Below are 15,101 nucleotides of genomic sequence, written 5' to 3'. Positions count from 1 at the left end.
CCAGATGATGTTCTTGCCCCTCCCTATTTACCCAGCATGCATCAGAGCAGACTTGTCCGTTCTTGAGATTGACAGCTGTCCCAGCATGCACTGCGGCAGCAGCAGCTTTTAATGGAGCTGCTCACAGAGCTCAGAGTATCAAGTTAAACGTTCTCTTTTCTGTTGCTCTTGTTCAATAAAAGTAAGTTTTAAGTAGCCTAGTAAACTAGCCCCACCCGCCAGCGGCCAAAATAATTTTTCCTGCGATTAGGTCTAGCCTCCATCAATGCCCCAGGCCCTAAATATGGCAGGCCAATCATAACGCAGAGATGTGTTTTGAATATCTGGATGCAAAGTGGGCGGGGTTTTTTAGGGCGTGACAACAAAACTGCACAAAACAGTAGCATGTACTGCGGCAGCAGCAGCTTTCAATGGAGCGCTCCATTAAAAGTTAAAAGTTCTCTTTCCGTTGCTGTTTTTCAATAAAACTATTTTTCAAGATAATTTGAGGCGAGAATATTATACTTTAAAGCGTCACTATATGGTCCATTTACCGATTTAATGCGTAATTAAAAAAAATATTTCCGAAGTTGAGACGGCCGAAGCTAACGGCAGCCAGGGCTAACTGCAGCCCATCTGCAGCGGCCCTCTCTTGGCATAGTCATGTGTGAAGGACCGCTGGCTTTGATGGGGATTTTTGACTCAGCTTTGGAATCAGTTTTGCAAGGATTAGACTTGGGGTTTTTGTTGAAACGTGAGCAGGAAGACGCTATACGCTCATTCATTTTTAAGAAGGATGTATTTTTTTACCGACAGGCTGTTTGTTTACACTCCCCACATCAGCTTTCTGTCACGCTTACTACGTCACAGTCAGTTGCACTCATTGGTCAGAGAGTTGGCCCATAGGCACAGACAGAGGTTTGAAAAACAACGGGTTGTTCTCATCAACAATCTTCCGATGTCTCATTTATCAGGGCCAGACTAAATTACACATTTAATCTCACATTTAGTCTGGTTTATCAGGCTAACCAAGTAGCACTAAATTGGTGACTTAGCAACGACACTGTCAAGGAACGCTATGGACAGCGGAACATGCAAGAGGAGGAGAGTTTTGTGTCGGAGGTCGTAGATGAGTCTCCTCCATCACACATTTTTTATTTAGAGGAGGAAAGCGGGGATGAAGATGTTGTGGAAGAGGACGCCATGGCGGCAGAAGCTTGGTTTGGTGTAGAAGGCTTACAGCCGTACATGTTTGAGGCCTTGCAACACTGTCAGTTCTGTTAGCTCTATGCCTGCCGAAGCTACAGACGCAGACGTCCATCCCCGTGAACATATCTTATATCGTATTTCAACCTAAGCGTATAGTAGCTGATGATCGTTGATATATGATTGGCCGACTTTAGGTGTACAAGCTGACGCATAACTAACTGGCCTGCAGAAGGTAACGGGGAAAAAAGGCAAAGATTTTAAGACAGGATTTTTTATTAAATAGAAATTTTTATAAATTTTGTGACAATATCATCTGACAAAAAGTACATTTATATACATGTTTAAGCAAGAATGATTTGACATTGAAACTTCCCTATGACTTTAAACAGAGCCGAACTTGGGTTGTGCCCAACAATAATATTTGTTTAATTAAATCCTCTTGTAGAAATAAAACAAAAGAAAGTCCCTAGGGGAGTGTGGCCTAGTGGCTAGGGGTGAGGTGGTGGTTAGGGCATTGCACTTGGAATTCAGAGGTTCTGTGTTTGAGCCCCACTCCCACAGACTGCCACTCCGGGTCCCTGAGCAAGACCCTTAACCCCACACTGCTCCTCGGGTGCCACAAATGGCAACCAACTGCTCGCCAAGGGGATGGGTTAAATGCAGAGAGTTTCTTTCGTTGCTCTGTACTTGTGACAGTCTAATGACAATAAAAAAAAGTTGGGAAAAAAAAAACAACAAATAAATGTCAATGCAAGTGTCTTTATGTAATTCACCTACTTTAAATTGCCGACTAATATTAACGTGGCTCTGGGTGCCTTGAAGAAACAGCTATTCCACAATATAAAGGATAAAAAAAAAAATCCTTAGCCTGGATTTATTACGACCTCTGGTAAGAAGGTGGCTTAGGCTATTCTGCTGCTCTGACTGGATATCAATTAGAGTCCAGCTTAACGTCAACAAGACGAGGGCAGGAATGCGAATGTGTCAGCAGACGCCAACAGCCAGGTCAATTTCTAGTATAACATTCTCCTTCTCTGCTGTCACACCTCAAAAGTAGCTCTGACACAATATCAGCTTCATGATCGATGGGTAGAAAAGTCACCACTAAAGAAGTCAGAGGCTATTTGCATGTAAATGAGGGCAGGTTGTCCAATTGGCCAGAGAAAAGTGGCAAAGAGAGACAGCGAAGCTCTTCTCTGATTTGTTTGTTTCCTGTTGCTGAGAGAAAGGAGGCAAGGGTGAAGAGGCAGATATTGATGCGGCTGTAAAACCAATAGAGGATATTTGACAACACAAAGGGACTGAATGGAGGCAATCTAAAAATCAGGAAGAGGAAACAACAGCCTCCAACTCAGAGCGCTGCTTTTATAGTTTTCTAAACTAACAAATGAGGAAAAAGCAAGTCCCATTGGGAATATACTTTTATGCATCTAAAATATAAAACTAATTGATAAAAGAACATTAAAGAGCATCCAGTCCAATTTAAGAAGATAAATCAGTTTGAACCTCATTGTATAAAATGATGAGTCAGATCAGCTGCCTGTGGGAACTTTCTGTGGTAAACAGATTTACCATTTTTTACTCATCAGTCAACAAACAATTTCAAAGATCTCAGAGATTTTAGATGTTTTTTTGCAATTGTGGGACGATCTATTCCCGGATTCTTAATTTTTACCTAAGAATCTTAGTATTGTGGGTGGTTCGGGTCTAAAAACATTAAAAAAGGTTTGGATTTCTGTTTGCCTCACAGTCAAACAGGTTTTATTTTATATATACAATGTGAATCATTAAAAGACAATCTGAAGTCTGACTATTTTCTTTTAAAGCATTCAGCTGTTCCAATCACTTTTACACAATTACTTGCTTTTTCAAATCAATAATAAATAATAATAAATCATAGGATTGTTTTTAAAGCCATATGTTTGCAATGCATTGGTGCTACAACAAAGTGGCAGTTATGCACAAAGCTGTTTGCAATAAAACATTTTGAAGGAAGGCACGGACAGACGGAAGGATAGAACAACCGACTGAAGGATGGAAGGAAGGAAGGACCGACCGAAGGAAGAAAGGACTGGAGGAAGGAAGGAGCAGAGGAAGGAAGGGATTTTCTTTTCCATACATTTTTTAAAACTATTAACTAAGTCAGAGTATTAGGGGCAGGCTATAGCTTTTTTTTCTTCCTCTATTTCGAGAATAAAGTCGTAACATTACGAGAATAAAGTCATAAAATTATGAAAATAGTCATTAAAATTATGAGAATAAAATCGTAACATTATTAGAATAAAGTAATAAAATTAAGAGAATAAAGTCCTAGAATTAGGAAAATCAATATGTAAATAACAAGGATAAAGTGCAATGCAAATACATTAAGAGAATAAAGTCGTAAAATTATGAGAATAAAGTTGTAACATTACGATAAAAAAGTCACAACGAGAATAGTCATAATAATAGTCATATTACAAGAATTAAGTCGTAATATTAAGCCTTAAAATTACAAGAAACAAGTTGTATTTTATGACAACTCTTACAGCCAGCACTTTCTCCATAAAACGAGGAATGCCGAGCATTAGGCGAAGTTATACTTTGGCATTGGTTTGACAAATAAGAAAATCTTTTAGCACCAGCAGCATCAAATTGGGCAGAATGTCAAAGTGTATTCAGGTTGCTGTTTGTTGGTGCTGGTCGGCTTGAAGCTTTCTTTCTCAAACGGGTTGTTGTATGATGACTTCATTCTCGTAACATTGCAACTTTTTTCTCCTAATGTTTCGACTTTACTCTAAAAATAAAAAAAATCTCTAGCCTGGCCCTAATATTCCGTCGTAATAAACTGCTTAAAACAGACTCATGACTCTGTTTTTTGGACGATTACCTTATCAATGTGCGGATGCCAGTACTCGTCATGCTGGGTCTTGGCTTCGGTGCTGTTGATTCTGGAGAAGAAGGTGGGCTTGGTGAGGTACATCAGAGTCGGGTCCAAGCCAAATGTTTCAGCAATGACCGCCTGGATCCGGCCACGCACTTCTCTGATCGTGGAAAATGAACACAGCAAGTTCAAACCAACAGCTGATACCACTATAATCCTTGTATACTGGTTGTCTAATACACGTTCAGAGCCAGAAACACATGCCTTGATGTTTTTACTTTCAGACAACCAGAAAATATCTTTATACTCTCCTTATCATAAAAACTATATAATTTATTTGGAGAAAAACTGTGACAATGCATTAAATGCACAGAATCTTTGTAATTTAAGTCACCTGTAAAGCTTGAAATCCTCTTCTGTGAACACATTTGTGATTTGATCCCCGAAATACCTGCAGCAACATCCCCCACCAAAGCAGAACCACAGAGCCACAGGTAACCATCAGGAGGAACAGAGGGGGAAAAAAAATTGTTTGTTTGTTTTACAACAAATATTTTAATATTTAACACCTGTGTAATAGGAAGCATAAAGAATGAGAGTGATGCAGGGAGCTGCTAAGGCAACATTTCCTGATTAAAATCCTCCAGATGGTCAGTTAGAACCCTGCCCGCTGGGACACAGGAGACATGGTAGGAAGACATTTCAGAGCAGATGATCTGAATACAGCCCATTTCTGCCAGGAATAATGAATGAGGCATGGATGGGTGACTAGACTATGAGAGGACGACTCAATTGGCTGATGAATCAATTCATAGTTTGAGATACTATTGAAAACACAGCATATAGAAATCTCTGGTCCTACTTAACAACCCTGTGTTGGAATGTATGCAAATGCAAAGCACAGTATAATACCTAGAAGCTTGCATTGAAGCCAGCCCCAAACAAATAAAAGCAAGGTGTAATTTCCCACCTGTATATATTAACAAATTGTTTTCCCATGGACAATGCTCCAGAGTGAAGGTCCAGTATGGAGGCCTGCAGGGAAAACAGACATAACACTATTTACTTCAACTACTCTGACAAATGTGCAACTCCAGCTTCAAGGATCAACCTTAATCCCTCATCTGCACTTAGTTTTTTTTTGTATTTTGTTCTTCCGGATTCTGCCCTTTGCTTGTTTACCGCTCCTTGGGGACACTGCTGAAAATAAGTCATTCTCTCAGAGGTGTCCTTGCTGCTTAACTACAATGACTTCAGACTCTGTAAACATCTTCTTTCTGAGCCGAGGACCAATCAGCCCCCCAGGATGGAAGCAGAGCATTGCTGGGATGTTTAGATGGTTCCATTAAAAAAAAAGAAAAAAAAAAAAAGACTTAGTTTCCTTTTTCCTAACTGCCTTTTTATGCGCTATTGTACAATACCGCCCTCTACAGGTAGAAGGAAGAACTTAAGGAAAGAATCTGGAAGGTGTATTAAAGAATTTAAATCTTACTCTCACCTTAGAAGGAAAAAGTCCTTAAAGTGCAACAAAGCAATGAAGCGTCCACTAAACAACTCCATCGAATTATAAAATTGGGTGTTATTTTACATTTTATTGAGATTTAATAGAGGACAATTGGGAACCTAAAAAAACGGCATATTCCTTAATTCAAATTTGATGGCCAAAAGTCGACTAGAAATGGAGCTAAAGGGGAAATCTGACATCATTCATTGAACCAACTGGAGCTGCAACTAAGGATTATTTTTCAAAATCGGTTCATCTGTAGATTATATTTTTCAAATAATAATGGGATAGTCAAAGGTTCCTTAAAGAAAACTTTAAGAAATAAAACCAGGTGAAACTCAAACATTTCCATTCTATTTCCATTTGAGGCGTTCTGGATAGAGCACTTTGACAGATTACATTTTATTTATCATTATAAATGGAAAATGTTCATTTGTATGTTTAAAATCTTGATATAATTACTGCTCAAAGTGGGTTATTCTGTCAGCTAAAGGCATGACTTAGAGTCTCTATACTCCAGTTAATTAATTGATTACTAAATTAGTTAAAGAATATTTCAAACTGGAAAATTAATCTATAAATAAATACAAAACCCTTAAATTAAGTGTATTTAACCTTAATATGAGCAGGTAAATGTCATAGTTTGCCAATGGAATGAGTATTTTTACTCTTGAAATAAGATAATTAGATAATAGGCACTTGAAAAAAGACAATGCAATAGTTTTTTCTTATTTTAAATGTAAATTGTCTTGTTCCACTGGCAAATATTTCTCTTTTACCTCCTCAATCCAAGAACAAATGCATTTTAAGAAAATATTACTTATCTAGATTTCGATTTTTTTCAAGTGCAGTAATGACGATTAATTTTTTTTCAGCCCTAGTACCAACGTCAATTCAAAATAGCTCAGCTAGAAGAAAACAGTTAATCTGGAAAAACAGCACACTGCTGCTTAGTTGCAGCAATGCTACAACACCAGAATGCTCTACTTTTCTGGAGTAAAAAGGATCAGCACTGAAGGAACAGAGCTGGAAAACTGACAGGGTAGCCTACAGCCGAGCACAGCCTGCTGTTATCTGAGGATTTTTCTGCAAAATGTCTTTAACACGAAACATCTGAATTCCCTTTGAATTTGTTCAGAGGACATGAGATTTTACAGAGGAGGAGAACCTTGATGCCATTTCCATAAGTTTTAGTGCATTTATAATGAAAATCTCACCAAAAAAAAGGTTTCCTGCAGATAGATCAAGGATCAGCAGGTAGAGATGCATCTTTGTCGCAAAACTAACCTCAGATAGCAATAGTGTTAATAATGAAAAATCCAAAATAAGTGTTTTTTAAATAGGAGATCAGTTTCAAAGGCCAATCAGGTTCATTTCATCCCTAGAAACATAACATGTAAATTCATATACTTGAGAAGGAAGATATTTTTATTTTGAATATAAAAAATGTATTTTAACACTTTAAGGGTTGAAATTGAAAAGCCCCCCTTTTATGTGTTTAAATAACACATAAGACTAAAACATAAAAGCATGGGGCATACTGAAATAAATACATAATTGCAGAATATAAGGCTTCAAATCCTGAAATCATCAGTTGTGTCTGCTGCTGCTTTTACTCCGTTTTCTGGGTCTGGGTTTCTTATTATCATTAATATGAGGAACTATCTGCTCTGCTATCTGATGACAAGCTGACCACCTTCTTCTGCTTTGTCTCCAAAAAGACTGAATTTATTTGGAGAAACCTGTGATTCGCCACCGCTGTCCGTGTTGTCAGCCACAGTAGAAGTAGTCTGTTGTCCTTTTTACCTCACATAAGAGCACAATGAACTAAAAAACAAATAGCAGTGTGGAAGTATTTTTTGATTTGAGCTCATAACTGTTTTTCTGTGACATTTCTTTCCACCAGTATATATATATATATATACACACACACACACACACACACACACACACACACACACACACACACACACACACACACACACACACACACACACACACACACACACACACACACACACACACACACACACACACACGAATTTGTGAGAAGAGGTCAAAAGCACTTTAATATATTCTGGTATTGCTTTGTTTTTTTAGACATTTCCCAACACTAGGCTATAATCTTTAATTACTGCATAAAATAATGCATCATACAGCCTTAAAACAGACTGCAGCTCCAACTGCACTTAGAAGTCAACCCACTGCAGCATTTTCAACAACGAGCAGGATCACGTCCTACTCGTCTGTGAGCTTCTGGAAAATTTCTTGTCACAACATGTCACATGTGTGAGTGATTTTGTCACAGGCTTCACTGGTGTGCTTATGAAATATTCATCTAGCGGCATTTGAAGGTGAACTTAGTGGAGGACACTGGAGCTCAGAGGAGGAATCCAGAAAGCAGCAGCAGGTCCATCAATCCTATTTGTGGAAAACTTGGGAAAGGTCTAATTTCTTTATATTTCTCTCCACGGAACCTAGTCTGTAAACATTCATGCAACATTTCTGCAGACTTTTCCAAGAGGCTTTTAAAGCTCCCAGCTCCCAGTTTTGACATCTTTTTTTACTGACGTTCATTCTGTGCCCGGTCCTTATGTTTGTTTAAGGCAGTAAGCATTGGTCCATACATCATTTAGGTATTAAAGTCTTTTAAAACCAACAGATGTGCAGAAGATACGTCTATATAAAATAGGGGTGGGTATTGCCAAAGAAGTCACGATTCGATTCGAATCACGATTCACAGGCCACGATGCGATTCTATCACGATGCATCACGATACTTGAATTATTGCGATGCATTGCAATATTTTCTCCTCCATGTTTTGTTTTTGAATGACTCGGCACAGTATCCCACGGCCGGAAATGCTTGTGACACAAGGCAGCGTGCGTCAACACATTTGCAGCGACATCTACTGGACTGGAAGTTGTATTACACTTGTTTTTGGCTGATGTTCGCCAACCATTCATGCAATTTTATTTATTCATTTTTTTAAATTAATAATCGATTCTTGGCATCAAGAATCGATGCAGTAGATCACGAAAATTAGAATCACGATGCATCATCATCACGATTATTTTGCACACCCCTAATATAAAAAGAAAACTGTTCAATCTTGGTTTTTTTTACTATTTCTTCCCAACAGGCTACAAAAAGGTTAATAACACATATGATTTCTTAAAAATACTGTATATTTAAAGGTATTGTGGAGGATTTCTGTGAATCTTTTTTTTTAAAGACCCACCCTCTCCACAAAAAAATGCATATGCACAACCCTGTACCGGCTCCTGAGAGGGAACGCCTATTTAACGCGTGCCAGAGCATGCACAAGCCCATTTCTCCTCGTGCTCGCTCTATTTAAGAGTTGCTGTTCTCAAAGCTCATATAAGCTTACTGTGCCTGAATGTCCTCCCTAACCCCTAAATCCCTCACTCACTATATAGAGCTGGGAATATATAGTGGACTTTACAGCAAACTTAGTTAACTTACCGTTCTGACAGATCATCACTACTTTTTGCTCCACGTTGGTCACATAACTCCTCCACCACTATGCAGTGCCTGCGCCAGCTATTTTATTAGTCCAGCGTTTATGCAGGGATGAGTAACACTCATTTAACGGTTTTTAATGCTCTTAGAAATAATTTATAATGCCATCAACAAGTACCCATGACCCAAAAAAAAAATAATATCTATCTATCTATCTATCTCTTTCTCTCTATATATATAGTCATGGGTACTTTTGTTCCAGCCACTTTTGTTGAAATGAACAGCTTCCTATGCCCTCTCTCTCTCTCTCCGCCTCGAGCATCTTTTCCGAACATAGGGCTTTACAATTAACCAGATGCAGTTCCGCAAAAATATATTGCGATATAATATATCTGATGAAATTGTTTTTATAAACGCATACCTTTTATTTTAAATAAAGCATTTTGAATGCCACCATAATCACATTTGTTAAATTTTATTCCCACTTAAGGCCTTAATTTAAAAAAAAAAATTAAATGAAATTTAATGACTTTTAGGGATTTTTAATGACCCGCGGAAACCCTGTAGTCACCGCTGTCGGGTAGCGACAGAGGGCCGCTGTGACAGCAAATCGCCAAGTGCTTGGCGAGGAGAGCTTGCATTCCAGGATATATCTGCCTCTTCCGAGACCTTTCTTTTCTTCTCATAGACACTTTTTTCTCTTACGACCCTGGGCCATTTTCAAAGAATCGCTGTGAGAAAGGTGAGCTTCAATGACTGAAACCGTAGCTCAGAAAAGAAAAAGATAGCCAACAGGGACACGTAGGACGGCTTTACGTAAACATATCAACAGTATGACTGACAGTTTGGACGGCCACTTATTTAGATGATCCACCCAGAAATAAAAGATGATCTTCTATACCTTTAACCCATACAAGGTGAGTCCAAGAGCTGAAACCTTGACATACAAGATTACCAAGATGACGCATGTAGCAGTCTGTTAATTAAGAGGTTTCAGCTGTTATATATGTATATGTGGACGCACTGCAAATACTGTATATACCCCCGTGCACCTTCTTCTTTTTGACTATTGAGCCGAAGTAACAAGTAAATTTCTCCACTGTGAGATCAATGAAGTGAATCAATCAATCAACACACAGTGGATGACCATTTAATGAATAATTATTTAATTTCACAGGGTTTTTTTTCTTTAAATTGTTAGAAAACTAACTTGAAGGACAAACTTGAATAAGAAGCATGTTCATAACTGTATATTTAAAAAGAATAAAATAAAATAAAAATCCCCCCATGGTGACATTTTCATCCGTTTCCTCCTCAAAATGAGGAGCTAGTGACGACAGAAGTAAGGACAGGAATGCAAAACTCAGCAGGCATGCACTGGTGTGTCACTGCTGCTGCAGGTGGGTCAGGGCAGCGTCTCAGGGTCAGGTTGATAGCTCAATATCAAAGGAAGATATAAAGGTTAGTACGCACGACCCATATATAGAGGCCTTAGTCCTTGACGTGGCCGACCCGGTTCGAATCCGACCTATGGTCCTCTGCCTCATGTCTCTCATACCCCCTTTCCTGTCAGCCTACTGTCAGAAAAACAAGTCACTAGTGCCGTAAAAACAAAAAAAAAAACATTAAAAAAAAGCAAAGAGACAAAAAGAAAGATAGACGATAGCCTAGCACAGAAAAACGCCCCCCACTCTACACTCATGGGAAATCAGTGACTCAGAGAAACAAAAAGAAAAGAAGAATGAGACTGAGTACATCTACAGCAGAAAAAACGAAGTTGCAACTAGGGGTGCAACGATTTATCGTCTGGCCAATCGATCGGCCCTGATCTACCCCCGTAAAGGTCTGACACCCACCCATAGTTGATGCCATAAAGCAGTTATTATAGTTTTAATTATTTCACAGATAAAACAAAAACAAATATTAATGTTTTTTTCAGTGAAATATGACTGAATTGTCTTGTGATCTAAACTGCTGCCAGTGACATTTATAAAAAGGAAATCTCTGTTGGTCAAAATCGGAATCGGCAGGTCAAGAAAAAAAAAAATCAGGAATCAGTAATCAGTCATATAAGGGTATCCTGGAAGACAAAAGGAAACGGCTTGGATCAAAGTGTTTTAATCTGTTGGAATCACCCAGTCAGACTGAAAATCCGATTAAAAATTTTATGCCAGCCTTAAAAATTGTGGTTTATAAATTACAGATAGTGTTCCTTAAATCTGACTGTATGTGCTGTCAGCAAAGAAAAATAAACAGTCTAGATATTCAAAGATGACGAACTGGAGAACACTGCAGCCAAATGTTTGTGCACAAAGCATCGCCTGAAGAAAAGTGGATGAATATAAATGAACCCCTTAAATTTTTATTGTTAAATAAACAAAACTATGCATCATTTATTCCCTTTGATCTCCCAGTTATGAAGCTCATTATTTTGACTGATTACAATCCCCCAAAAAATAGAGGTATTTGTTATAACTTGACAAAGTTTAAGTTGTATAAATAGTGAAACTTCTGCTTATATCATTACAAGTTGATCAAAGGGATTGATCTGCAGCAGATAAAAATAGAATCGTTTAACTACCATGAAGGCTTCAATGTAGCGAAAATCCTTGTGTTTTAAAGCTCGCCTCCAAGCAACAGAAGTGAGGAAATTTACCACTACAGATGACAATGAGGAACTCTTTGCTCACTGAACTACAGCAAATGGAAGATTTATTGTTCATGCAGCATGGGGTTTTCTATATAAGATACTTAACAAAAATGTAATAAGCTGCATTTTATTGAATTGTTATAAATTATTTGCAGCTCTGAACAACTTTCACTCAGCCAGACATGGAGCAAAATGGCTATCCGGATTTTAAAGGGCTGGTTAACCTCCCACAGCAGTGTGTTGCAGTGAGCTTGTTGCAGATAGTTTTGATTTCTGCCCAATATTGAAGCGTGGTCTGCGGTATGTTATTCCACGCCACAACGCAAGAGGGACAATCAGGAACTAGCTGTGGGTCTAGATACGGCCGAGGCGGTGAGGAAGTGGGGGCAAGTTTGTACGACAATGGAGGGACATGAGGGCCAAAAAGAGCGGGGATCCAGGTGGAAAAAGGGTCCCAGCGTTCTCGCGCACCTCGCTCTTCTAGCTGGTCTATCTTCCCAGGTTTTTCACAATGGCGGTCATACAAACAAAACAAGCCGGTAAGGTAGCAAACAGTAAATACGCATAATGTAGAGAACGGATGTAGATTAGACCAATCAGAGGCCTCCTGTCTGCGGTCGCCTACAATGTTGGAGAGGTGCAGCAGAGTTTCTGCAGCAGGGGCACATTTGCGTTCACTGCGACACACTCAGACCACCTGGTTTCTGAGTATAAACCAGCCTTAAACGTTGAAGACCCCTGATCTAGCAGCTCAGAGATCAGGGATCTGCCCATAGCTGACAAACGAACAGAGAGCTGTAGATTAGTGTCATCCACCTCCCACTGCCACAGCTCACATTCAATTTTTCACAGTTATCCCCTGAAAATCCTCCAGCAGAGCCAATAACAGTAATAAAATGCTTAAATACTAAGGTAATTTCTCCACCTTATCCAGAAATACCACCATGACTCTGTAATATCTGGGAGCAGACAACCCTCGGCGTAGAATAGGTGAAGCATTCCCATCACAGCAGGCTGATAGAATGTTATATGGAGAATAAAAAAAAAAAAAAACATCTCCTTAAGCTGGGAGCTATTTTTGGGGATCCCCCTGGAAAAGCATTTGCTGATTTAGTGACTAACAGCTTATCACCGACGAGGCCGGAGCGAACAGCCCTGGGCTCCACAGATAAGCAACACTGGTGGGGATTCAGAAACATTTTCACCATGAACCAGCTTTAGGCTTAAAGAAAGCAGAAAGTAAAATATCTGTATTCCTTTTAAAGTGTAAATAAATGTGTTCTCAGTTTATCAAACCAAATAAATTATTTTAATTAAACAACCCAAGTCTGAAATAATTAAAAACACAACTAAGCAAAAATAGGTGTCAATAGTAATGAAAAAATATCAGTGTTTCATTTACTCTGAGACGCTGAAGGCGTTTCCACACGCTGTAATATTTCCATGCAAGAGATTGAAAGACAAAAAACACAGGCTAAATATTAGATTTATATTCTGACTTTTAATTCAGGAGGGATCAGTGGAAGCTTGGCGTATGAGTGACTCGTGTTCAATGAAGTAACAGAGGAGAGATGCACTGCGCTGTGACTACAGAAATAGGCGGCAGCTGCTGCATCCAAGTCCCTATTGTCCCATTTACACTACCCCTCTGAAACCGATCTTTGCCGAGTTCTTACGACGGCTTTACACATCACGCTAGCACGGTTCCTCACCTCCTAGTGACAATCTACGGTACTACTGCCCTCTAGAGGGAGAGCATGGCGGCGGCACCCGTAACATTCAGGAAGTGTGGCGATATTTGTGATATTTCGTTGTTTGCAGAGAGTCAGGTGAAGAAGGCAGCCTTTGGTGAATTTACTTGACAGAGTCGGCTTTTTGGAAGTGCATAGGACAAACGACAGTCTAATCAGGGCTTACAGATGCAAGAAACAACGACAGGAGTTTATGTTCATCAAACTGCTAAGCAGAATCATCACTGGACATTGTGTGGCACGGTAGGGAAGCTAGTTTTTAATGAATGTCTGAAATTCCATGATTACGGAGTCTGACTGTAAGGAGATGACGCAGTCTGCTCAACCGCTATTTGTTATCTGAGAATCGAGCCTCAACTGAACCGTGCCGAGACCTACTGATGAACTAGTACCAGTTTAGCGCAATTAGGTTGTGTCTCATTAACACTCCAACCGTTATACGGCTTACAATACTCGGACCGATCTCGGCACGGTTTCAAAAGGGTACTGTCAATGGGGATTATGTGTTGGAGGAGGGAGTGGCTCATTCACCAAGTGTCTGATGTAGACTGTAAATTCAGAACAATCAGTACTATGATGTGTTGTCACCAAAGTCTTCATCAAGACAGGAAAATGTCACTAAGTTTGTCACTAGTTGCTTTTTTGAAAAGCAGTCGCTAAAGACTCTAAAAAGTCGCTAAATATAGGTGCTAAGTCAGCAACAATGCAGAGGCAGCCTTGCTGTTTGTTTTTATATGCCGACGGCAGCCATGAGACGTCAGAAGGCCAAATATAACTCTAGCTCCACAGTGCAATCATAGAAGGTAGGAAGACTTTTTACATGTGTTGACCAAAACATTTAAAATGTGTTTTGTTAAAAATAGGGGGATTCTCTTTACACACACTTTAAATAAACTAGGGCTGCAACTGATGATTATTTTGTAAATCCATTAATCTGTCGATTTTTTCCCCCGATTAACCAATTAATAATCAGATAGAAAAAGGTTCCTTAAAAAAGAATTTTTATGAAATTAATCCAAGTGAAAATAAATCTTTTCCACTTGAGCAGTGCTGGATAGATCATACTGACAAATGAAAAGGATTTTTATCTGAAATGCAAAATGTTTACACAATTTTTTGTACAATTTTGATATAATTAATGCTCTAAGTGGGTTGTTTCATCAGCCAAAGGCACATTTTAAAGTCTACACTCCAGCTAACGATTAATCGGTTACTAAATTAGTTGATTATTTCAATAAGTAATCACAATTAATCCGATAGTGTCAGCCCTAAAATTAACCTAAATGTGATCAAAGTTGTGATTTTCCATCTTGAGAGCCATAAATAAGACTTCAAAAAATGTATACATGTAGGAGGAAAGAAAGAAAAAAAAAGATCCTCATTATAGGACAGGAAACCTTGTTGATCCCTGAAAAAAAATGAGTTCCCTTCTAATTCTCTCATTTTCCATGTCTTCCACTAAAGCCACCGTGTCCTTCGCAAACTACTACACACAAGTGCCGTGTCACCCAGCCCTAATTAAATGTCTGAGAGCGATTAGGATTCAGTGTGGCTTCACCATCTGTGTCGCATTTCTCACTTCCTCCAAACTAAGTGTACCCACAGATCAAAGGGACCATGCAATGTTTTCCTGTAATGTGAAGCATGCAAGTTTCAGATCCA

General features: G+C 39.0%; 1 protein-coding gene across 2 annotated transcripts in view; it reads right to left on the bottom strand.

Moving 5' to 3' along the window:
- uts2r2 (urotensin-2 receptor 2) overlaps positions 1-15,101 on the bottom strand; it is a 55,040-nt gene that overhangs the window by 33,485 nt on the left and 6,454 nt on the right. The window contains exons 5-7 of one of the 2 annotated variants that reach the window (XM_038299328.1): positions 5,022-5,086; positions 4,446-4,502; positions 4,058-4,211 (exon numbers count right to left, since the gene is read on the bottom strand). In XM_038299328.1, the coding sequence (XP_038155256.1) occupies positions 4,058-4,211; positions 4,446-4,502; positions 5,022-5,086 (276 nt within the window). The remainder of the gene's footprint in view (positions 1-4,057; positions 4,212-4,445; positions 4,503-5,021; positions 5,087-15,101) is intronic. The other variant, XM_038299329.1, reaches the window with a different exon arrangement.

The sequence above is a fragment of the Cyprinodon tularosa genome, unplaced genomic scaffold (genome assembly GCF_016077235.1).
Source record: "Cyprinodon tularosa strain WSP-4 unplaced genomic scaffold, ASM1607723v1 ctg424, whole genome shotgun sequence".
NCBI lineage: Eukaryota > Metazoa > Chordata > Actinopteri > Cyprinodontiformes > Cyprinodontidae > Cyprinodon > Cyprinodon tularosa.
The sequence above is the reverse complement of the archived record's forward strand: the minus strand, read 5'-3'. Positions and strand labels throughout refer to the sequence as shown.